The sequence below is a fragment of the Crinia signifera genome, chromosome 5 (genome assembly GCF_055691185.1).
Source record: "Crinia signifera chromosome 5, ASM5569118v1, whole genome shotgun sequence".
In the NCBI taxonomy this organism is placed as follows: Eukaryota; Metazoa; Chordata; class Amphibia; order Anura; family Myobatrachidae; genus Crinia; species Crinia signifera.
The window spans coordinates 303,620,371-303,645,795 of record NC_139221.1 but is presented as its reverse complement, the minus strand read 5'-3'; the positions used below and the strand labels follow the sequence as shown (position 1 = coordinate 303,645,795).

The 25,425-nt window shown below is 44.1% G+C and overlaps 1 protein-coding gene across 1 annotated transcript in view; it reads right to left on the bottom strand.

Moving 5' to 3' along the window:
• The window catches only part of AKAP9 (A-kinase anchoring protein 9), a 229,317-nt gene that overhangs the window by 185,230 nt on the left and 18,662 nt on the right, over positions 1-25,425 (bottom strand). The window contains exons 2-5 of the mRNA XM_083145245.1: positions 20,021-20,275; positions 18,531-18,575; positions 11,989-12,042; positions 11,390-11,560 (exon numbers count right to left, since the gene is read on the bottom strand). Of these exons, the coding sequence (XP_083001371.1) occupies positions 11,390-11,560; positions 11,989-12,042; positions 18,531-18,575; positions 20,021-20,275 (525 nt within the window). The remainder of the gene's footprint in view (positions 1-11,389; positions 11,561-11,988; positions 12,043-18,530; positions 18,576-20,020; positions 20,276-25,425) is intronic.

Here is a 25,425-nt window from a genome sequence, read left to right as displayed (position 1 = left end):
GGAGTGTGAACCGGTTTACGAAGTACAATGTAAAAGAAAAACAACGTTGTGTCGTAGAACTTTATATATGGATTCAGACTCAATCGCAAGTGGACATACATCCGATAAATCAATACAGTCCCAGGAAGGGGCTTAGTTACTTATGGAGCACAAGCTTTCATTGTAAAGCTTTCTAAGTGCTTACGTTTTTAAGTCGCATCGTATGGGACTTGGCGCGCAAAAATCTGTAGATAAGGAGGTGCACTGCCCGGGGGGAGGGGGATTTAATATGGTGCAATTTTTGCACATGTGCGACTTTTAGGTATTCATTTTCTAATAGAAAACCTTAAAAACGAAAATATAACACGATAGCTTAAAATCGACAACATGGTACCTTACTAGGGGACCTGCTCAAGATCCCCATAACCTAAACTAATGTCTCCATGTACAAGAAAAAATGGTGTAAGGGGTCTGTGCGCACTATTTAACCTGATTTTAGTGTAGCAGCCTCCTGGTGGCCAGAAAAGAGTACACACCCACTCTTCGAGGTCAATACAAAGAAAAAAGAGGAGGTCACCCTGAATGGCGCTTACACTATATCAGTGGATATGTATATTTTCTGGACCCAAAAGAGGGGATCATATGTAATGTAAACCAGAAAAAAATTTTATTACACACTTAAAACTTCAAAAAACTTCAAAAAACAAAGATCACTTTACATACAAAGGTAAAGTGCAAATGCAGTAGGTTGTTGAATATAGTTATACAACCTTGGAATGGTGAGATAGAGCCTTTATTGCCCCCGTCACATTATGGTTGTATAACTATGGTTTACATTACATATGATCCCCTCTTTTGGGTCCAGAAAATATACATATCCACTGATATAGTGTAAGCGCCATTCAGGGTGACCTCCTCTTTTTTCTTTGTAATGTCTCCATGTATTGACCATTAATATATGTTTGTTATTCCTCCGATTTGTAGGATGATTGGACTTAAAATACTAATGGACCATGTTTTAAATTGTTAAATTCATGCAATTTGTACACAATACACATTTGCAATGTGTTTATTACATTGTAAAGCAATGTCTCAATAAAAAAAGTTTATTTAAAAAAAAAATCGCAAATGTATTAGGGTGCGAAGTTTCAATTCGCACCATTAAAATTACCAAAAATCTCAAAACATCTAATCAGTGACATCTGTGCATGGTTCTATCCAAAAAATTGTTCTAAAGTTAACATTTACAAAAAAATAAAAAATGAAGTGGGGTCCCTCCTCGTGAGCAAATGCAGGCCAGGCTCATAGAGCTGTACGGGGGGGGGATATTGGGGTTCCTCCGTATTTAAGAAACAAGCACCGCGCCCTTGGACAGGTCCTGGTTCCAAAAATACTGGGGACAAAAAAAAAAAAAACACAGTCCGCTGTCAGTGAAGGGTGAGCTGCGCCGGAGGACAAACTTCGTGGGAGGGAGGAGGGGTATGTATGTGTATGTATGTGTGAATGGATTGGTGTAAAATGTATGCATTAAAGTTTTACTATTCTGTGTGTGTGTGTGTGTGTGTGTGTGTGTGTGTGTGTGTGTCTTTATTTTAACATTCTTTTTACAGGTGAACTTTAAAGTGTACACACAGGTACAATCAGCATGAGATTTTGACTATATAGTCAAAATCGCATCGGGATCGTATGCAGATCGCACAGGTTTTTTTTACCTTGCAATCCCGATGCGCGCTCCCGTGGCAGCACATATCGAACCCCAGATTAGACAGGGCAGCAATGACTATATATAGTGCAAATCTAAGCAGATTGTATGAATTGTATGGAAATAGTACAGAGTTAGCAAAGATTGTATAGCACTGGAATCTTAAAGGTGTGTACTAGGGCGGAGTGAAAAAACTGAAATTGAGAAATTCAAAATCGGCTAGTGTGGAAAAGTTGTGACTTGACTTGAATAAGAAACGTGCAAAAGTATTTTGATCTGAGTTAACATCTTCTGTTCTGGCAACAGGCCTGAAGTTTCACTTTTTTGGTGAAAATGACGAAAACTATGAAGATGCTCCGATCTAGTTAAAATTATGTCAGGATGTCTTAGAGTGGTTCATTAATATACTTTAGCATAGTAAAAGAGAGTACGAGCTTGTCCTAGTGCAAAGTGAATGACTTTGGTGGGAGAAAAAATCCCTAATAATTGACCCATTTTCATGGTCACAATTGTGAATATGGGGTGTTTTCTCTGTGACACTGTGTGAAATATAACACTGCATAATAGCCCTTAATCAGACCTGATCCCAGTACAAATTTGTTCTCAAAATGGGCAAAACAAATGCTGCATTGCAGGTGGGGCAGATGTAACGTGCTGAGAGAGTTAAATTTGGGTGGGGTGTGTTGAAACTGAAATCTAAATTACAGTGTAAAAATAATGCAGCCGGTATTTACCTTGCACAGAAACTAAATAACTCACACAAATCTAAAGGTGGCCATACATCTACAGATCGATTGTCAGATTGGGCCGGTTGGAACAAACAGCTGGTAATATCCGTTTTTCAGCATTTCAAAGCAAATGGTCAACTGTCATTTGCTCTCATCTTTTACCAGGATTTTGTTCCAACCAGACAGATCGGACAATAAATCTGTAGATGTATGGCCACCTTAAATCTCTCTGCACATGTTACATCTGCCCCACCTGCAGTCCAGCATTTTTTTTGCCCATTTTGAGAACAAATTTGGGTACTTGTGAGTTATCCGGGCGTCCGATTTTTTGATTGTATGCCTTAAGTTAAGGCATACAATCAGATGCGATGCGATGCGATATCGCATCACATCGCATCGCATGCGACCATCGGATGCGATGACCCGATTTTTCCATAGGAATCAATGTTAAAATGATTCCTATGGAAAAAGGGGTCCTTTTCATACCCCTACTATCCAAGTGGGCATGGAGTTGGATATAAACCTGTGGCGAGCGTAGCGAGCCACCGAGCCCGAAGCGTGGCGAGCGAAGCGAGCCCCGCGAGGGGACGGTATTCTGTGTCCCCTCGCGGGGCTCGCTACGCTCGCCACGCTTCGGGCTCGGTGGCTCGCTACGCTCGCCACAGGTTTATATCCAACTCCATGCCCACTTGGATAGTAGGGGTATGAAAAGGACCCTTTTTCCCATTGAATTCCATGTTAAAATGGACTCAGTCCATTTTAACATTGATTCCTATGGAAAAATCGGGTCATCGCATCGCATCGCATCGCATCGCATCCGATGGTCGCATGCGATGCGATGCGATGTCCCGATCCGACCCGATTTTAAAATCGGACGCCCGGATAACTCACAAGTACCCAAATTTGTACTGCGATCAGGTCTGATTAAGGGCCATTATGCAGTGTTATATTTCACACAGTGTCACTGAAATACATGAAATTGGATTTATGCTGCTCTCTTTGCAGTGCATATACAAAGATAGACAATCATGTGTACATAAATAAGAAATTAACTGTTGCAGTCTGTTATTGAAAAACAGTAACTGTTACAATAAGTATTACAAGTAAGTGTAAACTGTCTAATGTATCATTTTACATATCACTTCTGTTTATTGACAGAAAAACAGTGTTGCATCCCCTATACTGGGAACATGATTGGGCTGCATTACAGCATATAATTATGCCAAAGATAAGCCAATATATTAACTGTTAAATACGTTGAAGTGTATTATGATGTAATCAATTGTAAGCTTGCAGCAGGGCCCTCTAACCCCCAAGTCTGTCTGTCATTACCCAGTTTGTTTTATCACTGTCTACTATTGTAAAGCGTAAAGGAATCTGCTGAGCTATATAAGAAACTGTAAATAAATAAATAAACAAATACATTTAATGTTTAGCGGAAAAAAAAAACAAGAACATTGATTCAAAAAATAACAGGTTAATCATGGTGGTGTCCAGCAGTACATATATGCCAATCACTGTGTTCATTTCTAGGCAGCAGGGCCGTCTTAACAGCAGTGTGGGCACCTGGGCAAAGCAATGCACTGGGGCCCTTACCCATTCTCCCCTCCTAGGGGTGGTATCAGCAGCAGCTTTGATGTCCCACGGGTGGCAGGGGGTGCTCTATCTTCCATTCAACATGTAGGACCTGGAGCAGTAACTTCTGCTAATTACTCCTTTACTGCACAGGTGGTGGGAGGGAGAACACTAACGTGTAGAAGGGGGCACTGAGCTGAATGAAGGGTCCCTTGTAAATGACTTCCAGGGAGGTAGGGGGTGTTTTATACGCAGTGGAGGGTTGGATAATGGAGTGGGCTTAATATTCGTCATTTTCCAGTGAAAGGGCAGTTTGTTTGACTGCAGATATCGCCATTATCTGGAAATAGATTTCTTAGCCTAGTATAAAAACCTAGAGTCCCAACTTTCAGGAGGTTCTGGGAACTTGGGTATCAGAGATCAGGAGCCAGAGCAATCCATTGACAAAAATATAAAACTACACCAGACGTTTGGAGCTGGAGCAGGGACCGGCTGCTTGAAGGCTGATATCTCTGGTTCTGGGCATGATAGAGAAAAGCCGCTAGTGTCAGAGAGAACCTGAGAAATATGACTGGAAATTGTAATTAACAGGTCGGATGTGGACTGCTGCTTTGAAGTTGGATATCTGCAGTTCCCCAGGGCCGATTTTCAAAATTCTGGTATCCCTGGAAAAAGGGGATCCTCAGCTATCAACATAGAGCCCTTATACGCCTGGGGCCCCTGGGCAAGTGCCCATTAAGCCCATACAAAAAGACAGCCCTGCTAGGCAGGATTGATCAGCAATACTTATTACAGCATAATGCACTTTAATGTATTTAACTGTTAATATATTGGCTTATCTTTGGCATAATTATATGCTGTAATGCAGCTGCAGGTGGGGCAGATGTAACATGTGCAGAGGGAGTTAATGTGGCCATACATCTACAGATTTATTGTCCGATCTGTCTGTTTGGAACAAAATACTGGTAATGGATGAGATAACTTTGCTTTGAAATGCTGGAAAACTGCCAAAAACTGTCATTCAGATATTACCAGGTATTTGTTCCAACCAGCCAGATCTGACAATCGATCTGTAGATGTATGGCCACCTTTAGATTTGTGTTGAGTTATTTTGTTTCTGTGCAGGGTAAATACCTGCTGCATTATTTTTACACTGCAATTTAGATTTCAGTTTCAACACACCCCACCCAAATTTAACTCTCTCAGCACGTTACATCTGCCCCACCTGCAATGCAGCATTTGTTTTGCCCATTTTGAGAACAAATTTGTATTGCGATCAGGTCTGATTAAGGGCCATTATGCAGTGTTATATTTCACACAGTGTCACTGAAATTCCATTTAGAGTATTTGTGCTTCTTCTATTATAAACACGTTCAGGAGAAAACACACAATATTCACAATTGTGACCATGAAAATGGGTCAATTATTAGGGATTTTTTCTCCCGCCAGTCAGTCACTTTGCACTAGGACAAGCTCGTACTGTTTTTTACTATGCTAAAGTATATTAATGAACCACTCTAAGACATCCTGACATAATTATAACTAGATTGGAGCATCTTCATAGGTTTCGTCATTTTCACCTAAAAAGTGAAACTTCAGGCCTCTTGCCAGAACAGAAGATGTTGACTCAGATCAAAATGCTTTTGCACGTTTCTTATTCAGGTCAAGTCACAACTTTCCCACACTAGCCGATTTTGAATTTCTCAATTTCAGTTTTTTCACTCCGCCCTAGTGTGTACACTTGTACAATTTAGACTATCTGCATATAATATATACAATTTAGACTATCTGCATCCAATTTATACTATATAGTGCAGATCTGCACTATATAGTCTATACAGCCAAGACATTCTGGCTGCGATACGGGAGCGCGCATCAGGATCTCAAGGGTTAAATCCCGTGCGATCTGCATGCGATCCAGATGAGATTTTGACTATATAGTCAAAATCTCATGCACATTGTACAAGTGTGTACACACCATTAAGTCGAATAGCAAGGAATCTCACCGTGTGTACACAACATAAGGGGGCCAAGTCCCAGCATGCGGGGTAAGGCCTTCCGGAACTTGTAGTTCTACTGTCAAAAACAATGTTTTTAAATCTAATATTTACACTTATTTTATCAGCCTGGTGCCCACTGCTCAGGGACACAGGAGACAGCCCCAGGCTTCAGCCCTGGATGGATGAAGCCTGGGGGGGACCCCTTTATTGGGGAGTCAGGAACCAGGACCACTCCAAAAGCCCGGTGCTGGTTTGTTAAATATTATTTTTTCCCACATATTTGGGGGAACAATGTCAACAGACATCACATTTCTGACTTTGTTTTAAAAAAAAAAATGGGAAAAAAAATTGCACATTTGACATGTGCGATATGACGCAATTTTGTAGCGGTCTACAAAAATGTTTTATAATTTTGTACCCTATTAAATTTTGCCCAGTATGTTGCTCGTAGCAACATAGAAACATAGAATTTGATGGCAGATAAGAACCACTTGGCCCATCTAGTTTGCCCCTTTTTTAAACATGTTACCTCAAACCATATTTGATCTTTATTTCTTTGTAAGGGTATCACTATGCCTATCCCAAGCATGTTTAAATTGTACTACTGTATTTGCCTCTACCACCTCTGATGGGAGGCTATTCCACTTATCTACTACTCTTTCTCTGAAGTAATTCTTCCTCACATTTCCCCTGAATCTTCCTCCCTCTAGTTTCAGTGTATGTCCTTGTGTTCTGCTGCTCCTCTTCCTGTGAAGAATGTCTCCCACCTGTACCTTGTTAAAACCCTTGATATATTTGAAAGTTTCTATCATGTCCCCCCTTTCCCTTCTCTGCTCTAAACTATACATATTAAGATCTTTTAGTCTTTCCTGGTACGTTTTGTGATGTAGGCCATGCACCATTTTAGTTGCCCTTCTTTGTACAGTCTCTAATGTATTTATATCCTTCTGGAGATATGGCCTCCAGAACTGAACACAATACTCTAGGTGAGGTCGTACCAATGGCATAGAGTATTGCAACCAATCAGATTCTACTAGATTGGTAGATATAATCTGATGGGTTGCTAGGGGCAACCTCCTATCTCCCATCTTAGTTAATTTACCCAATACTGTCTGATGATTGAAAAACACAGATGGGAGCTACAAAACGGAAAGCAACGTATTGTGTTCAGTATAAAGTTACAAAGTTCAAATCATCTTAAAATGAAAAAAAAACCTTTAGAGATGAAAAGTAATAGTCTTCTCTGTTATCGGGTACAAATATAGCAATAAGAGCTGTTGGGAACGTTCTAGAACAGACGAAGGACAATGGTAAGACGGAACAACTTGCACTGAACTGGACGAGCTACGCACACACACAGTCTCACCATGAATCTGGCTGCCATTTGTGATGTTAGGCGACACACTGTTTTTCTGATGTGTAACTTGACATGTGAGGGCAATTTAATAGTAAACAAAAGAAATAAATTAGACGGAGCTACTCTTATTGTACAAATACTTTAGCCTTACATGTTAAAGTGCCGGTAAGCAATACACAACGCAACAGCACCCTACCTATTCTAGCACCCTGCACCTTTATGTGCGGTTCGTCGTTCCTGCCTGGAGTGTTGCTCTATGCTTTGGTGCTCCTAGCACAATATGGTCTACATCTCAGCACTGAGACGCAGACCAAACTGTGCTAGAAACGTACACAGCAGAGCGGGATACTCCGGGTAGGAAAGAGGAACTGCATGGGTTTTAAAAGGTGCATGTTGCTAGAATGAACACTAACCCTACCCGTTCTGTGCTGTACCCCCCCCCCCCCCTCCTCCTGATACCGTGGCTTACCATGTGACATATCATGTGCTTGTTTGCAATTTAATTTAGAATATACAAGTCACATGTGGGCAGGTGGGTGAGCTTTTTTAGGTGAACAATTCCTTTATTATCTTATGTGAAAATTCTTCTAAATACACAGCAGTCCCGTGAAAAGCAATGAAAACACCAACAAGATGCAGGACATCAGCCCCTAGCAGTATATGGCCAATAGGTCGACACATTTAAGTCGACATCCATTGGGTTGACAACTGAAGGTCGACACATGCAATAGGTCCACATGGTTAAGGTCGAGAGGGTTGGAAGGTCAACGCAAGCATTAGGTCGACAATGGCAAGGTCAACAGTCAAAAGGTTGACATACCCCCCCCTAGAACCCTCTGTATCTCTGGAGTCACAATTCCGGCAAGCATAGCTGAATCGCTTCGGTGTCTCCCTCTGTTGTGTTCTACATCTCTGTTCTAACCAGCGCCCATGCCCCCAACAGTATGACAAAAACATAATACAGCTGAAGAAAAAAAAAAAAAGTCATAAACCAATGACATATATATATATATATATACATACAGGTTGAGTATCCCGTATCCAAAATGCTCGGGACCAGGAGAATTTTGGATAACGGATTATTCCGTATTTCGGAATATTTTAATATTTCAATGATGTATTTTGAAGTATCTTGCATTTATGCTGTATAAACACATAATATACACACAAATATATTTTATTACCACATAAAATACACACAAACATATTTTAATTGTTCAAAAAACAAGGTTTCAAAACGTGAAACAAAATGTGTGTACTATCTCAGGCACTGAATTTGAATGCCAAGCAATCATTGTCTTGCACATATATAGTGCCAGTTACATATCATGTCCCCAGTGATGCTGTTACAAATGTCCCCAGTGAGTTTTTAGCAAAAAAAATTTTTTTTTACACTTTCTGGAATGTCCGTATTTCGGAATAATTCGGATAACGGATATTCGGATACGGGATACTCGACCTGTATCTATATCGCTGGACATAATCACATGCGGATACGAATGAACAATACTCAGAACTAATAATAAAACTTCCCTACATGAAAGCAAGACATAAAAACCAGGCTGATTATTTACTTGTCAAGTACTGTCCATGGAGATCTAAGTTGTTTTAATATTATTTTATCTATCCCAAAGGAATAAACAGTACCATGGAGGCTAATCCAAGCCTTCTGTAATGGTACAATAAGGGAGTCAGAGATGAAGGATTGGCTTCTCGGCCCCACAGCCGTGGGAAGAGAGAGAACATTTATAAAGAAACCAGTTTCCATCTGATACCTGAGTACCTGCCCCTGACCTCCAACGTTTCCACTCACTTTGCTTGCGATGCAGCAGGGGAAAAGGGAATCCGGGTGATAGATCGGCAATGTATTGCTCGCTAGTCAAAAGTCGACATGCATTCAAAAGGTCAACACTTTTTTGATCTTCCATACGATTTGTCAACATTTGCTTGATATACTAGCCAGGTAGACATTTATTGGGAATGTGGCAAACGGAACGGACGTTTGTAAGGATGGTGGTCACATCACATGAAATATACAATATTTGGCACCAAAAAGGTGTTGGACCATTTGTGCGTTGAGCATTGGTCATGGTGACCTTGTGATCCTGTTGTACCGGTCCACCTTAAGCACCTTCAACTTTTCATCTGTCAACCTTTTGTACCTGTCGACCGGGTTCAGTATGGAATTTCCGGTACTTGTTTCCTATCTGGGCGCCCACTAAGTTAATTGCGCACCATGCTATTCTCCGTAGTGAAATCTGATCGCATCGCATCGTACACATACACGATATTGAACGATGCGATGCGATGCGATCCGATTCGATTTCCCATAGGAAACAATGTTAAATGGATCAATTTACCCAAATCAGCATAGGGAAGAATGGTAAATGGGCCAGAAACCCCCAAAAAACCCACAGAGCAGTGGAATGTCCCCCCAAAAGTAGTTGACGCCACCCCGCCATCAACGTGAACCCGAAGCGTGGCGAGCGCAGCGAGCCCGCGAGGGGCGGCGGTACGCGTCCTCCGACCTTTTCATGCCCTACTATCCACTAGGGCGTGGAGTGAGAATAGAATAGTGTGGCGAGCGCAGCGAGCCACCGAGCCCGAAGCGTGGCGAGCGCAGCGAGCCCCGCGAGGGGACGCGGATACCTTCACAGGCAAACGCGTCCCTTCGCGGGCTTCCCAGGTGTCCGCGTCGCCATGGACACCTGGGAAGCCCGCGAGGGGACGCGTATAACTGTGAAGGTATCCGCGTCCCCTCGCGGGGCTCGCTGCGCTCGCCACGCTTCGGGCTCGGTGGCTCGCTGCGCTCGCCACACTATTCTATTCTCACTCCACGCCCTAGTGGATAGTAGGGCATGAAAAGGTCGGAGGACGCGTACCGCTGCGCTCGCCACGCTTCGGGTTCACGTTGATGGCGGGGTGGCGTCAACTACTTTTGGGGGGACATTTCAATGTTCAGGGGTGTTTTTGGCCCATTTACTATTGTTCCTATTATAATTTGGCTAAATTGAGCCATTTCACATTGTTTCCTATGGGAAATCGGATCGCATCGCATCGCATCGTTCAATATCGTGTATGTGTACGATGCGATGCGATCCGATTTCAGTACGGTGCCGTACGTAGAAAACCTGGGCGCCCAGATAGGAAACAAGTACCGAATTTCCAATAGAAACAATACCGACGGTCATAATACCGACATGGTCAAAATGGCAAAATTTAAAATGCAGATAGGTCAAAATGTTGACACAACATGTTTTTTGGGGGTGTCCAGGTCATCATAGGTCAACAAGGACATGGTCTAAGCGTACAGCGTCTGCTCGCCATGCTTTGGGCACGATGCCACGCTGCTCTCTGCAAACTATTGAATTTTGCCTCCAGGTCCACTGGGATGGGGCAAAAATTCCTTTAAAACTCACATCAGCATTTTGACCCATCGGCATTTCAAATGTTGTTATTTTGAACTTAGCGGTATAATGAATGTTGGTATTTTGACCGTCGGAATTGTGTCCATCGGTAAATCAACTGCTACCCGGTTGACCATAACCGTGCCGATTAATCCACATCCTGAGAAAAGCCCATTTCTAGTGGCCGCTGTTCTTTTTGGTAAACATCAACAACACACCAAAGCAACGACTGTCCCATGATGCACCACGTCCCATCAGTAGCGGGAGGCAAACCTCAGCAAATCAGCTACGTGTCTGTATACTGTATATCTGTTTTAAAGTGTATTTTCACTATGGGGCAATATATATATTTATTTATCATGTTCACAGGGAGACATAGGTCAGGGAACGAGCGGTGAAACACACACAGGGTTCTCATCTATGCTAGGCGGCACTGCAGAGGCGCCAGACACAGGTGCACTTGAATTAAAAAACTTTATTCCATGCATTCTGCAGGATCACTAGCCAGGCAGATCCACCTATGTGCAGATCCCCGTTCTCAGTGTAGATGTCCTCTCTAAAAGCATGGAAACACATGCACATGACAACTGCAATGGGAGACACACAACACAAGTGTTATAACGAAGTGAATATCTCTGTACCTGTTGCAATCCTTCTGTGCCGTAGGCTGCTCTCATCTCTTCCAGTTCCCTGTTCAGTTCTTCTATCTCTTGCTGCTTTCCAGCCAGTGCATCCTCCATCACCTCCAGCCGCGACTGCGGGCTCTGGTTTCCACGATCGGAGAAGGTCTCCTGGACCCCAAATTCTTCCTCCTGAATAAATCCAGCTTGGTTAATGAACACAGCACTTGTCAAGTCTGCAAAGTCTCATTGCCGCTGCTCTCTGACACAGCTGGGACGAAGCCCACATTACATGATCAGGCAGCACCGATGCAGGCTTATTGCCTGGGCAACCACCTTTTGCTGCGGAGGTAATTTGCGCCTCAAGTGCACTGACACATTTCCAGTGAAAGAGAAGTAGGGGCTACCTTTATTTCTCTCCACCAGTATTATTATGCAAGAGATATAACAGGTTCCGGTAACTCGCAGGAGACAGAGAGAGGTCTAGTACGTGTTAATAGAAGGAAACCGTGTAGCTAAATAGTCCCAGCATTATCTCGAACAGTGTGATGCTTGGTGGGTGCGGAATGTTAGCTATGCTGTTAGTGATACAACAAGACACTTCTCCTGGTATACTGTACCCATTGTATGTGTGATGCACTGTCTGCTGTAGGGAGAAACGGCTCAGCCACTACCTGTGACAAAACACAAGGTCCGGGAATCCATCATTCAGAGAAAGATAAAGAAATACAGATGGTATATGGTCATTTGATCGAACCATATTATGCATGACTGAAGGTTGACACAAGCTTTAGGTCAACAATGGCAAAGTCGACAGGAGTTTTTCCAGTTTTTTTTTTTTTTTTTAAATCTATTGGCTGCAAGAAAAGTAATCATTAACTCGTGAGCAGGGTCCTCTATACCCCCTGTTCCCTGCTTGATTCTCCTTCATCAACCTCATATGTAACTGTGGAGCAGATGAATGAAGCAGTGATAACGGGAGGAGAAGTGATAAAGTGCCTGGTACTTTATCACCGGCCAATCGGCTCCTGACTGTTCAGCTACAGGCAGGGTTTAAAAAGGGACAGTTAGGAGCTGATTGGCCGGTGATAAAGTACCAGGCACTTTATCACTTCTCCTTCCTCATCACTGCTTCATACATCTACTCCTGGTTCTGTTATCTATATCTATCCATCTATCTATGTATTGCAGCAGATAAAGCAATAGTGGATGGTGGGATGAGCACCAGGGGATAGAATGTAGTAGACAGCAAAGTCGCACACAGACTTCAGAAATGACGGAAAACAGGCGTAATGTCACATGGTCAACATTTTGGATTTTACTCCTTATAAAAGGCCTGTTTGCCGTCCTTTCCCAAGTCAAGTTGTGAGTGCCACTTGTTGCTGTCTAGTCTCTCAATATTAATATAAATATAACTAGCTAACTACTCCTCACCACTATAAGATGAAATAGTACCACTGACCACTAGAGGCCACTGGACGGACCAAATTACTTCTTTGTGTGCTAAACGATGTCATAACAGAAAGTGAAAGCAATTTTTGCAGGAAAACAGATGTTTCAAACTTGCTGAATATGGGGTGAGGGAGCGATTGAAGACAGATTGGGGGTAGGAGCAGATAGGGACTGGGGTGGGATGAAGACTTTGTGGGTTAAAACGGTCACAGCTCAGGGTGAACGTACATTGCAGAAGCCGTCATTTTGATGGGCTTGTAACTAGTTTTGTATGATCAGTTATGCTATCTGACACTGAGTTCTGCGTGGCCTTACGCATAGGCGATGATGATTAAATAAATAAAATGCATACAGCAAGCAGATCAGGCCCAGCACAATTAGTAAGCAGCTCATTGCCAGCTCGGCTGCATTTCTATAAAGTACCTTATTAATCTGTTACAATATGTATTTATGTGCTGGTTTATTCTTGCGGTGATTTGCTCCACTTTGTGACAACATGTTGACTGCTGCTTGTATGATTGTTAATTCTGCTTCTCTCCGGGGAATATGTCCTGACAAAAGCTGTTCTCGTCTCCACAAAACTGTGAACAGACGCATGCCCCCATCCTCCCGTTTCTTCCCTTATGATCGCTTAGAACTCTTGTTAAACTGATTCTTTTAAAAACAAACAGTCTAGATCAGCGATGGCTAACCTTGACACTCCAGCTGTTGTTGAACTACACATCCCAGCATGCCCTGCTACAGGTTTACTATTTGGCCATGCTAAAATGGATGCAAGGCATGCTGGGATGTGTAGTTCAACAGCAGCTGGAGTGTCAAGGTTAGCCATCACCGGTCTAGATGCTGTATAAAAAAAAAAGTGATTATTTTAAAAAGCAAAAAGTTTATAAGCATAGAAACAGAAAGGCTAAGATCTTCAGGCGCTGATCTGATGCACACGGGAACAGGCATCTCATCCGACCTGATGTCAAATACCTCAGATTTGTCAATTTTTTTTTCTGGCCGATCCATTGGAACCGGATGAAAACAGGCCAAATCGGACCGGTGTATGGACACCTTTAAAGTAATGGTGGTAATTAAGGATCGTATTCAATCTGGGATTCAGACTGTGAGAATATTACGACAGTCGGAATCCCGAGCCGGTTTCGCCCAGCTGGACAGATGAAGTTATGCTGTATAATGAAACGAGTCAGAGAGAAACTTAAAGCACCAATCAAAACTTGTACATTACTTTGTTATTCTGGCTGCAAGCACAGAATGGGAGAACAGGCGCCAGAATCTACAGTTACAAACTTCATTACATGTGCCACTAACTGATTCCTGGAACTTGTTACTCTCTGATCAGAATTAACAGTGCAGTTACTATATGCTACATGTGAAATTGAATCAAATATATGAAGAGTGGGGTCTGTACCCACACAATGACTTAAGACAAGTGTTCCCAAATTATATAGTGAGAGAAGAAATGTGAACTGGTCATTGATCATTGAAATGGGCCTTTTTGTTCTCCAAATGTGTTATTTTTTATTGATCGTTCAGAGGATTTTTGGCACGAAGGAGAGAACGGTACTTGTGTAGTATCACGGCTCCCACAATGGGCATCGTATAGGAAAAAAAAAATGTGATGCCATGCCATTTTCCACAGAAATCATTGACATATGTTAAAATCATGTTAAATGCACCCCAAAGGGCATTTGTTACTGTACCACCCCCACTATGAATGCCAACCCGAAGCGTGGCGAGCGCAGCGAGCGATGGCGGTACGCATCCTACGACCTTTTCATACCCCCACCATCCACCTCGGCGTGGAGTTTAGAATAGAAAGTGTGGCGAGCGTAGCGAGCCGCCGAGCCCGAAGCGTGGCGAGCGCAGCGCGCCCCGCGAGGGGACACGGATAGCTGTGAATCCCGCGAGGGGACACGGATACCTGTGAAGGTATCCGCGTCCCCTCGCCACGCTTCGGGCTCGGTGGCTCGCTGCGCTCGCCACACTTTCTATTCTCAACTCCACGCCGACGTGGATAGTGGGGGTATGAAAAGGTCGTAGGACACGTACCGCTGCGCTCGCCACGCTTCGGGTTGGCGTTGATAGTGGGGGTGGTACAGTGTGAAAAAAGACATTTAGGGTGCATTTAACATGTTTGCTACTAATTTAAATGCAGTTGTGATCAAAATCGCATGCCATTGCATCGCATGGCATGCGATTTTTACAACAAATGCATAAAAAACCCTGAAAAATCGCATCGCATACCACTACATATGGCATGCGATGGGAGCCGTGAAGGTATACAAGTACCGAGAGAACTTATAGCGGCATATACTTAACGTGTGTCTTATTAAAGGTTGCCAACGGTTGGTGATTTATCAGTCTGTGCAGGTGTATAATCAGCTGGCGCTGAGGTTAGCTTTTGTGTTTTTGTTACTTTTGTGTTATTTTTTATCCGATAAATTTTAGGAGATAATTGATCAACATTGGTGTCATCCTTCACCCGAGAGCTAAGGAGACCTAGAACAGGTACCATTCTATTTTATTTATATACTCCATAATTATAACCAAATAAGAACAATGTAAGTACTTTAGTAGAAGACGCATAGAAGACTTCTAGATGGTCTTCCATACGCAGAAGTGGATCAATCACCGCTTGAACCCACTGAGGGGGGTAATTCAGACCTGCACGCTAGGCTGCATTTATTTGCACACGCAGATGAAAAATCATTTGATGTTTACCCGCCAAATGGCTTTTCCTCTATTTGCAATGAAAACGTAGCCCAGGACTTTTTGGTTGCACATTGTTGTACCAATCGGGGGGCAGGCGCTGATGTCATGTGGTGCCTGCTTTCCCTGGGGCCCGTCAAGCGTTTCTGTGGGCACGCCCACTATTTTTGTGGGCACGCTCATGAAATGCTGAGTGTCCACCTCGGAACACCCCCTGGCTGTCCATCACTATGTGAGCACCGCGCAGAGTATGAATATGTGTATTAGCATCTATGCACATGCATAGAACCCCAATATTGACAGAGGAGCTGAATTTGCCACTAAGAGCAGGTCTGGCCCCTAAATACAAAGTGTGCTCCTACTACATGTGCTTTACAGAAGGCACTCATGATAGGCACTGTGTTCCCATTTATGTTAGATTTGGCTGTGTGTATTATAGGCCCAGGGCAAGGCGCCGGAGCGCCCCAGGCGGGAGGGGGCGCTCACCCGCTCCATGGGTGGGGGGGGGGGGTGGGGAGGAATACGGCCGGCGCACTGATCTGGGGGGGAGGGATACTGCCGCCTTGCTGTTCCCTCCAGTGCATATATAATTACTCACCCGGGTCTAGCTCATCGGGCGGGAGGGAGGGAGAGCTGGAGGTCTGGCTTAGCGGGCAGGAGGGAGGCCTCGCAGTTCAGTCCCGGCGCAGTGTGACTGACATCTTCCTCCACCCGCAAAGTGTACAGCCGCTCAGCTGGGTAGCGCTGAGCACTTGGCTCACCATCAGACGCTGCCCGGCTGAGCGGCTGTACGCGGTGCGGGTGGAGGAAGATGTCAGTTAACATGCACCGGGACTGAACTACAGCGCAGCGAGCCCTCCGTCCTGCCCGCTAAGCCAGACCTCCAGCTCTCCCTCCTGCCCTGCTCCCAACTACCGCCCCCAGTGGCCGGCGCCTTAGGCAAATGCCTAACACTGCCTAGTGGTGGCGCCGCCCCTGTATAGGCCACTGTGCTACCACCTTCTAGATCAGACTCATCTCTAACAGTGATACAGGTTGAGAATCCCTTATCCGAAATGCTTGGGACCACGAGCATTTTGGATAAGGGATTTTTCCGGTTTTTGAATTTTTTTTAAATTTACCTGGTTCCCTGGCGTCCACGGTGGCCTTCAGGATCCTCTTACGCAGTCCGGTGACGTCACTGGCGCACCCGCGCACTATGCACCCCTAGGACCGAAGATGCCGCTGAAGAGGATCCTGAAGCCCACCGTGGATGCCGGGGGACGAGGTAAGTATGAAAAAGACAAAGAAAATACCCAAAAAAAATATTCTGAAAAACCACGGTTTTCAGAATATTTCAGTTTTTGGATATACGGATAAGGGATACTCATCCTGTACGGACCATAAGATTCTCTCATTTCTATATTCCTGGAAGGCTGGACAGCTCACTGAGCAAGCAGCTTGATACATAATAAAAGCTTTTCCTTAAGGACAATTTCATATTGATAACATAAAGGCGCTATGGAGTCTGTCAGATCTATATAAAATCACTGTATTTACATAAATAAGAATAAGGTCACAGAATCAGGTAGAAGTCTTTAAAAGGATACATATACACCTTATTTGTAAGTATTAAAGTGGACCCATCACATACAATATTACATAAACTAGGAGCAGAAAATGGACTTTTTTGAATGTACTGCTTTTTTTTAGATTTTCCCTGATTACATTCTTAATTAAACAAAAGTCCAATTTGCAGTAAAATGTTAATTCCCATTATGGTTTTGGTATAGGAGTTTGAGGTCCCCAGTGTGTCCAGCTATCGAGCACTGGGCCCGATTCAAATTCAGTTATAGTTCTGCGAGAAAACGAAAGCTGAAAGAACCCTGCTCGCCTCTGTAGTGTAGCCCCTGCCTGTGCAGCCTATTAGTCACAGAGTCCCCATATTTCCCATTGCAGCCGCTGCGTGATGTCACCCAGCCGCCACGCATGGCCATCTTAACGTATGGGCTCAATGGGCAGCTGTCCGAGGGCCACCCAATCCTGGGGTCCTTTGAGCTGAGGCAGATTGGCGTGTGGGCATCTGCCTCCAGACCTTCTAGGAAGGTAGAAGAGAAAGCTGCCTGGTGATTCTGATTGAGAACTGCACACAATCGAAGCAGCCAGACACCATTCTCTCTTTGCTTCTCAGCCTGCAGCCAGACAGTGAATGGCTGTTAGCATACTGATTGGAAGATGGCTAGAGATTTCCACCAATCAGATCGCTGACAGTCAATCCGTGTACGGAAACAAGTGGAAAGTTAGCATAGGACCACAGCAGGGGCATGCTACGATGTTTCACTTGTTTACATCTTTTCCTGTGAATGGGTGTGGTGGGCCCCAAATGCACTGCTTTGCCCAGGGCTTACAATACTGTTAGGACAGCCCTGCCGCCACGTCTCAACCCTCTATCGTCCCGGATACATCTCCGTCAACAGCTTGGCAGCGCCCACCCAGTGTCGCCCCTTTGTCACGCCTCACCCTTTGCGACAGTCGCATTTTCCTGAATGTAACCGTATTTTAAGGGCTTGTGCAGAAACTACCGATTAGCAATTTATGGACTTAAGCAGGCCTGGCTGAATCAGGCCGATTTATTTAGAACCTGTGAACACAGTGGGTGAGTAATAGCAAGTCAGTAAGTACGTTTTTTTATTGAGACCATTTCAGTGTAGATCTGCTCCAACCATTGAATATTTTGTACGATGGGTCCACTTAGACACCAAACAAATAAGGTAAAAATAAAAGTTCTCTCCTATTAGTAAGAGGAGCAGAACCGCATGCAATGGAACACTTCACGATGATTTCAGAAACGGTGACCAATGACCAAGCAGAATGATTATAATCCTGAGGAAGGTGCAATTTATTCATAGGAACGGATCAGAGAGCAATACAAATCTCAGGTTCATTAGCGAGGAGGAGATGACGCCCACACACACACACACTGTTGAATGATCTGCATGCAACACGCCTGGCTTACCTCCGAGCTATAATCGTCAGCGGTGGTGGACACTTCGCTTTCAGGCTACAATTAGAAACACAGCCTATCTGAATAACTTTTCTTCTGTGTAACAAAGAACTGTTTGCGGTGTGATTACATAACTCTAATGGGATGAACTGGAAACCGATCAAGCCTTTTTGTTTACTTGAGTATTAGGATTTTATCTCGGTAATGTCCGTTTCCATATTGTGACACGGATGAAATGTGATGTGGCTGCTAAAAGGGTTCTCTGATAGGGTGCGGTGGCTGCGAGGCAGTCCATATATGAATGAGCGCCCGGGGGACATAAGCAACAATACAGTGTGCGAATCGGTAACTCGTAGCTCTTAAGGTGCCCATACACGGTACAATTATAGGGGCAGATGTATTAAGCCTTAACAAGAGATAAATGCAAGGGTGATAAGGAGAGATAAACGTCCAGCCAATCACATCCTAACTGACTTTTTTCAAACACAGGCTGTAACATGGCAGTTGGCAGGTGATTGGCTGGACGTTTATCTCTCCTTATCACTCTTGCAATTATCTCTTGTTAAAAGCTTAATACATCTGCCCGATTGTTTGCAATTTTGACTAGATCGCATTGCATACATTTTGCAATGCAATGAGATGCAATCTAATACAAAGAGTATCTGTACCACATACTTTTTGTGCTGTGCGATGCGATGTGCAGGGGAGCGCGCAGTGCATTACACCATTAAATTGTACAGTGACATCACCGTCCGATGACATCATGACAATAGCAATTTGTAGGTTTAGATGTTGTTCCCTAATGAAGTAGCTTAGTAGAGGGAATACACCTAACCATCGGTTGAAAAAAATATCTTATTGATACAGTGGCGGAATGAGTAATCTGAGGATTAAACCTGGAAATCTTGAAATAATCTGTTAGGAAGACAAAATCCTGTGTTTTTTGTTTTTAAAAACAAGGTGAGCTAATTACAACCAAATGAATGTGAAATCGCTCTGGTGCAAACTCCCAGGGTATCCTCCCAAAAAAACTAGATAATAGATCATTAGCTTTAGATGTGATAAGGGGTGGGGGGTTGGGTGTCTATATATATTACAAACTACATGATGAATAAGCAATTTCTAAACAAGGTTACCAAGTCGGCTGTCGTAGGTGCAACTAGGCTTTCAAACAAAGGACTGATTGCCCTCATTTGGAAACTCAGGAGCTAAGATTAGTTCGTTTATCCATTGGACATAATCCTGTAACGTGATGACAGTGAAGATGTCAGGGATTCCCCAGAGTGAAAGGAAGCCCAGACTGCTGTGGGGAGAACAGTCTCAGATCTACCTTTCCTATCGGCACTGGCACCACCAAAGGTAACTTGGATGTAAAGTGGCCGGCGGATAGATACAAGAAGAGCAGCCGCAATGAGCAGCCACCAGGGCTCCACTAGTGCTTGGACAACATTGGTGGCCTTTTAAATACATTTGTGTATACAGTACATGCCAGAACCACCTACCTCTATGGTATACGTCTTGTCGTGTTTAATAACTTCCCCATGGGGCATCGTCCTCATGATGGTGAACTCAGCGGTGGTACTGGCCCCACTGGGTGCTGCCTGGGAGTGGGTGCCATCGCTCTGTGATAAGGCGGCTTCTGGAGCATCCTCAGGGTGATCCTGCTGCTTGGAGCTAGAGGATGACTTCTTTTTTTTGGTCTTCTTCGCTGAAGGCTGGCTGTCTGTCTGTCCCTTGCGTTGCCTGAACTGGGCAAGCTAAAAGGCAAAATAACATTCATCACTTTCATATAATGCTACAAAGAGGCTGCGTTAGGCAGATAGATGTGCAGTGTTACACAGGGGTCACCGGAACATCAATGTTGACATCAACACCCGACAGTTGTCCATACATTCAGAACAGGAAGATCTGATAACTATACAGTATACATGCTTCTGCAGGCACCATTGCATACAGCGTACAGGCTTTGCACTGTGCAGCAATGGAGGTCCATATAGTACATACAAGACAGAAACCTAGAACAAGGAGGAGCAGTGGTTGAGTGGTTGTTGATACATAAACACTGAGGGTGGTATTCAATTGTTAGATCGCACCCAATCTCCCAGCTAAAATTAAGGGAGTTTGTTGGGCGATATTCAATTGATCTATTTTTTTGCGCTCATTATGGTCAGGTTTATAAGGCATTCGCTCATTTCAGCTCACCACCCCCTGGGATAGTGAGAGGAAATGCTGATGAAAAACAATTGAATACCGCCCTGAGAGTCTGAATCATCCGCGGCCGAATATCCATCCACCGTGCCAGCTTGCTTGCCACCTTATGCTAATTCACCTTTCTACACATCCAATCCAATTGTCCATCCAGCAGAGACAACTGTCCTATCACTACTAGTATATAGAAGAGTCGGCCTACACACCATACATGCGTCTCTGTGGCCACCCAGAAACGCATATTTTTGCTTGCAGATTCATGGCCTGGGACATGCGTATTCTGTGACTGCTTTCTATGTTGGTGATTAAATTTTTTCTTTTTTTAGGGCATCCAAAGTAATATAGTCACAGCAATTCAATTGTTGCGCCGATCGGGTGACCAAAAACACCAGGTTTAGCAGCTCAAGGTAGCTAAAGCTGATTAAAATAGTGCATGCAAGGCAAAAAGTCCAATTTTTGCACATTTCTATTCATCACTTTAGGAGGCGGTGAGCAGAAACGCCGACATCGGCGTTGATCGTGCCCGAACAGCAGAATAATTGAATTGCTGCCACTGAGCGACATCTATTGGCTAGCGCCCAATAAAAATATATCACCTCCCCCTCCATGGCTCATAAGCACTTTGTAGTAATCCACTGGCATCGTCTGAAAGTATCAGGCCATGACAGTCAGAATTATATCCAATATACATACATATATGTCCTAATACAATGTGGCTCCAGTTGCGCCAAAAGTCCCTCTTGGCTTCTCAGTTCCTGGGCTGTGTACACACGGTGAGATTTTGTGTTCGATTTTGACTAGATTAGTCAAAATAAAATCAAAATCGAATGGACGAGTTGGACATCGAATCGAACAGTTTTCAGCTGCCTTCGATCCCAATGTGCGCTCCCATTTAGTGTAAATCGAACAGTGAAATAGACGGCGCAGGCAAGGCTATATATTACAGGTCTGTACTATATAGTCAAAATCGGATGCGTTTGGCTTGCCATTCAATTCAATTCCAATCGAATTGCAAGAAACATTTCACCACGTGTACACAGCATTACTCACATAAAAAAAAAAAATAATAATTGTGAGCAACAAAAGTACTTTCCTCCGATAACACTGACCCCCTCGATGTGTGACATTTGTACATCTTTGTGCAGCGGAGTCTGAATCTGTGTAAGAGAAGGGCGGCGATGAAGCCGCCACGGTGTCCTCCCGCAGCAATAGGAATACAGTATACGTTAAACCTCTTGCTAGAATGATGACTTAGGGGGCTGCCTTGTGTCGATCTGGGAGGGCCCATGTCCTAAACTTGAACTAGTGTTAGGGAAGACCTGGTTGCGGTTGTTGGGCCCATTCAATTGTTCATTCTAGCGCCCTGCATCTTCCAAAACAATCGTTTCCTTTCTGGCACATCACATTACTGACACACAGTCTACCTCCCAACATGTTTTATTGTAACTGGCAGGCCATTATCTGTGAGATTGTACCCTGAAACGAATCCATTTGAAGTTGCAGAATAGTGAATACGCTTTTATAGCGCCCACTGCGATCCACGAGATGCTTTCTTTGCAGATTACAGAACTCTAAGAGGTTAATGACACAATCGATTTAATCAAACGCCCTGAAGACTGTTTCTCCTGCAAAGCTCCGTGTTAATCCTGCAAATCAAATTTAGAGATTGGCAGCGGCTGTTATTTGCCATGTGCCAGGATCTCAATTGGCGCTAACACTCTAACAACACAGCACTTACAATAGAATACAAGTACAGTGAAAGTAAACAGTTAAAACCCAGGGGCAGATTAAAAAGGGAACCGGTCGGTTCCTACGTCAGGCACCACTATTCTACATAGACACTGTTCTTGCCAGATCATTCATCTGATACACATGTGATAGTCCTTATATCTTCTAGCCAGAACCACACTGATAACATGCGAGTACTAGGACAGGACAGAGAGATGGCAAGGGCACAGGACAGAGAGACAGGTAGGGCATACAAAACCATTGGCAAGGGCACAGAACCCAGTAGGACACGGAACCCAGTAGGACACCAAACCCAGTAGGACACCAAACCCAGAGCCAAGTAGGACAAAGAACAGAGAGATGGATATGACACAACGGAATGGGATCATTGTATAGACAGCAACTAGGTCATCAAGAATTCGTCGACACCACTAGGTCAACATAATTGGAGGTCAAAATTACTGAAGGTCGACATGGGTTAGGTCGACAGGTCATTAAGTTGACACAAGCATTCGGTCAACAAGGGGAAGGTGTAGATCTAGTGACCGTATCTCGACACAAAACAGCCCTCAGTATCTACGTTCCGGATCTCCCTCTTATATTCTACCAATTGATAAACCACAGAGTTCTACTTCAGGTCATTTTGGAGTCTGAAATGATTTATCTGATCACCGAACAATGCAAATGCCTGGATTTCATCCAATACTGTACATTTACCAAAAAAAACATTAATCTAAAAAGAAATCTCCAATAAAAAAGTGGTAGACCGAGCACGTCACCAAAAAAAGTGGGTTGGTACAGATTTCCAAAAAGATTTCCATCATTTTTGACTATTATGCCCCAAAAAAGATCTGAGACACACGCACGACCCAGACATCAAAGATCAAAGCTTAAAAATAAAAAGTTCTCAAAAAGAAAACGCAGCAGGGAAATGATACATTATTTGCGCCGCGGCCAATAAAACATTACCATCGATTAAGAAATGAAATGCAATAATTACACCCTACCTTGTAACAAAACATGACGGCCGGAGGGCAACGTTCCAGTCTGCAACTTCAAGAAGGCAATTACCACGCTACATGCCAATGACTTGTGATAGCTGAGCTTATGTGATTTACAGCGGTGTTAGGATTTATGTGCACAAATCCTGTTATGATGTGAGAACCTTAGTGTGGCCGTAAGCCGGTCACCGTGCGACCATTAATAAGACCATTCCAGGCCTGGCTTGGATAGTAAGTGACAAGGAAAGGATATGATGGCAGCAGACACGCACCTCGCGAGAAACCACATTTCCCACTCATCGGCTCTGGGGAAGAGCTGCGTTCACACCGATTTTAAGTGCATGGGTCATTGCGTCAACACATATTAGGTCGGCATGCATTGAATAGACCACAGAAGGTCAACATGGCTGAGGTCGAGACATGAAATAGGTCGGCATGGCTAAGGTTGACAATGGCTAGGTCAACAGTCAGGTTGACAGTATATACAGGTAGAGTGTCCCGTATCCGGAGATCTTTTGTTTGTTTGTTCCCCCCCTGACCCTTTACTCACAGTTACCAAGTCCCCCGATGTCCACGGCGGCCTTCGTTATCTTCTTTAGTGATCCCAGGAGTGCATTGCTCAGGAGCGCCGGTGACGTCGCGCCTGCAAACTCGCGCAATGCACCCCTGGGACCGCTGAAGATGATAACGAAGGCCGGCCGAGGACGCTGCGGGGATGCCGTGGGACCAAATAAGTATGTTAAAGAAAAAAAATCCAAAAAAACTTAAAAATCCCTTCAGAAATGCTCGTGGTCCCGAGCATTTCGGATAAGGGATACTCAACTTATATATCTAAATGAGCAAGTTAGTCACAGAAAAAGACCCAACTGGAAAAGGTTCATATTAAAATTGCAGCTGAAAATGAGCATTTTCTATCGCCAGTATTTTACTGACAGTGTATGTGATTAATGCTGGAACGTAATACATAATACATCGGCCGCTCATTAGAGTACATTAATATTCACAAGCAGGTGCTCACATTAATTAGATCTAGATGTAACCATTCCTTCTGTACATGAAGGGCCACTTGTAGGCTATTTATCTAAGCCTGGAGAGAGATAAAGTGTAAAGATTTTTTTAACGCGTAATTCAGCTCCTAACTGACACTTTTGGATGCTACATGACAGTTAGGGGCTGATTGGTTAGTGCTTTGTACATCTCCACTTTATCTCTCTTCATGCTTTAATACATACTCCCTTATGCTGGCCACACATCAGACCAACTTTCCACCAACCATCCAACTAGTTGGTTAGTTGGTTGGTTGGTTGGACTGAAAATCTGGTACTGTATGGGGGTAATGCCAATAAGCAATTTGCTAACAAACTCAGGAGAACTGACAAAAACATTCAGTGAAATTGTATAAATCGGTACTTGTTTCCTAGCACGGCCACAAATCTTGGCCATCGGGGGTAATTTTAGGGGCCTGCGACGCGACCGACGCGATGCCCCCGATTTTTCCATTGAACTGCATTGAAAAATCGGGTCGGTCGCGTCGTGTGCGCCTAAAAATGCTTAAATGGTCCACCCGCGATGGCCGCGATTTCCCCATAGGGAACAATGTTAAATGCCTCAATTTACCCGCGATGACCCCGATTTCCCATAGGAAACAATGTTAAATGGGTCAATTTACCCAAATCATCATAGGGAAGAATGGTAAATGGGCCAGAAAGCCCAAAAAAAACCCCTGACCAGTGAAATGTCCCCCCAAAAGTAGTTCACGCCACCCCGCGATGAATGTGAACCCGAAGCGTGGCGAGCGCAGCGAGTCCGCGCGGGGCGGCGGTACGCGTCCTCCGACCTTTTCATACCCCCACTATCCACTAGGGCGTGGAGTTGAGAATAGAATAGTGTGGCGAGCGCAGCGAGCCACCGAGCCCGAAGCGTGGCGAGCGCAGCGAGCCCCGCGAGGGGACGCGGATACCTTCACAGGT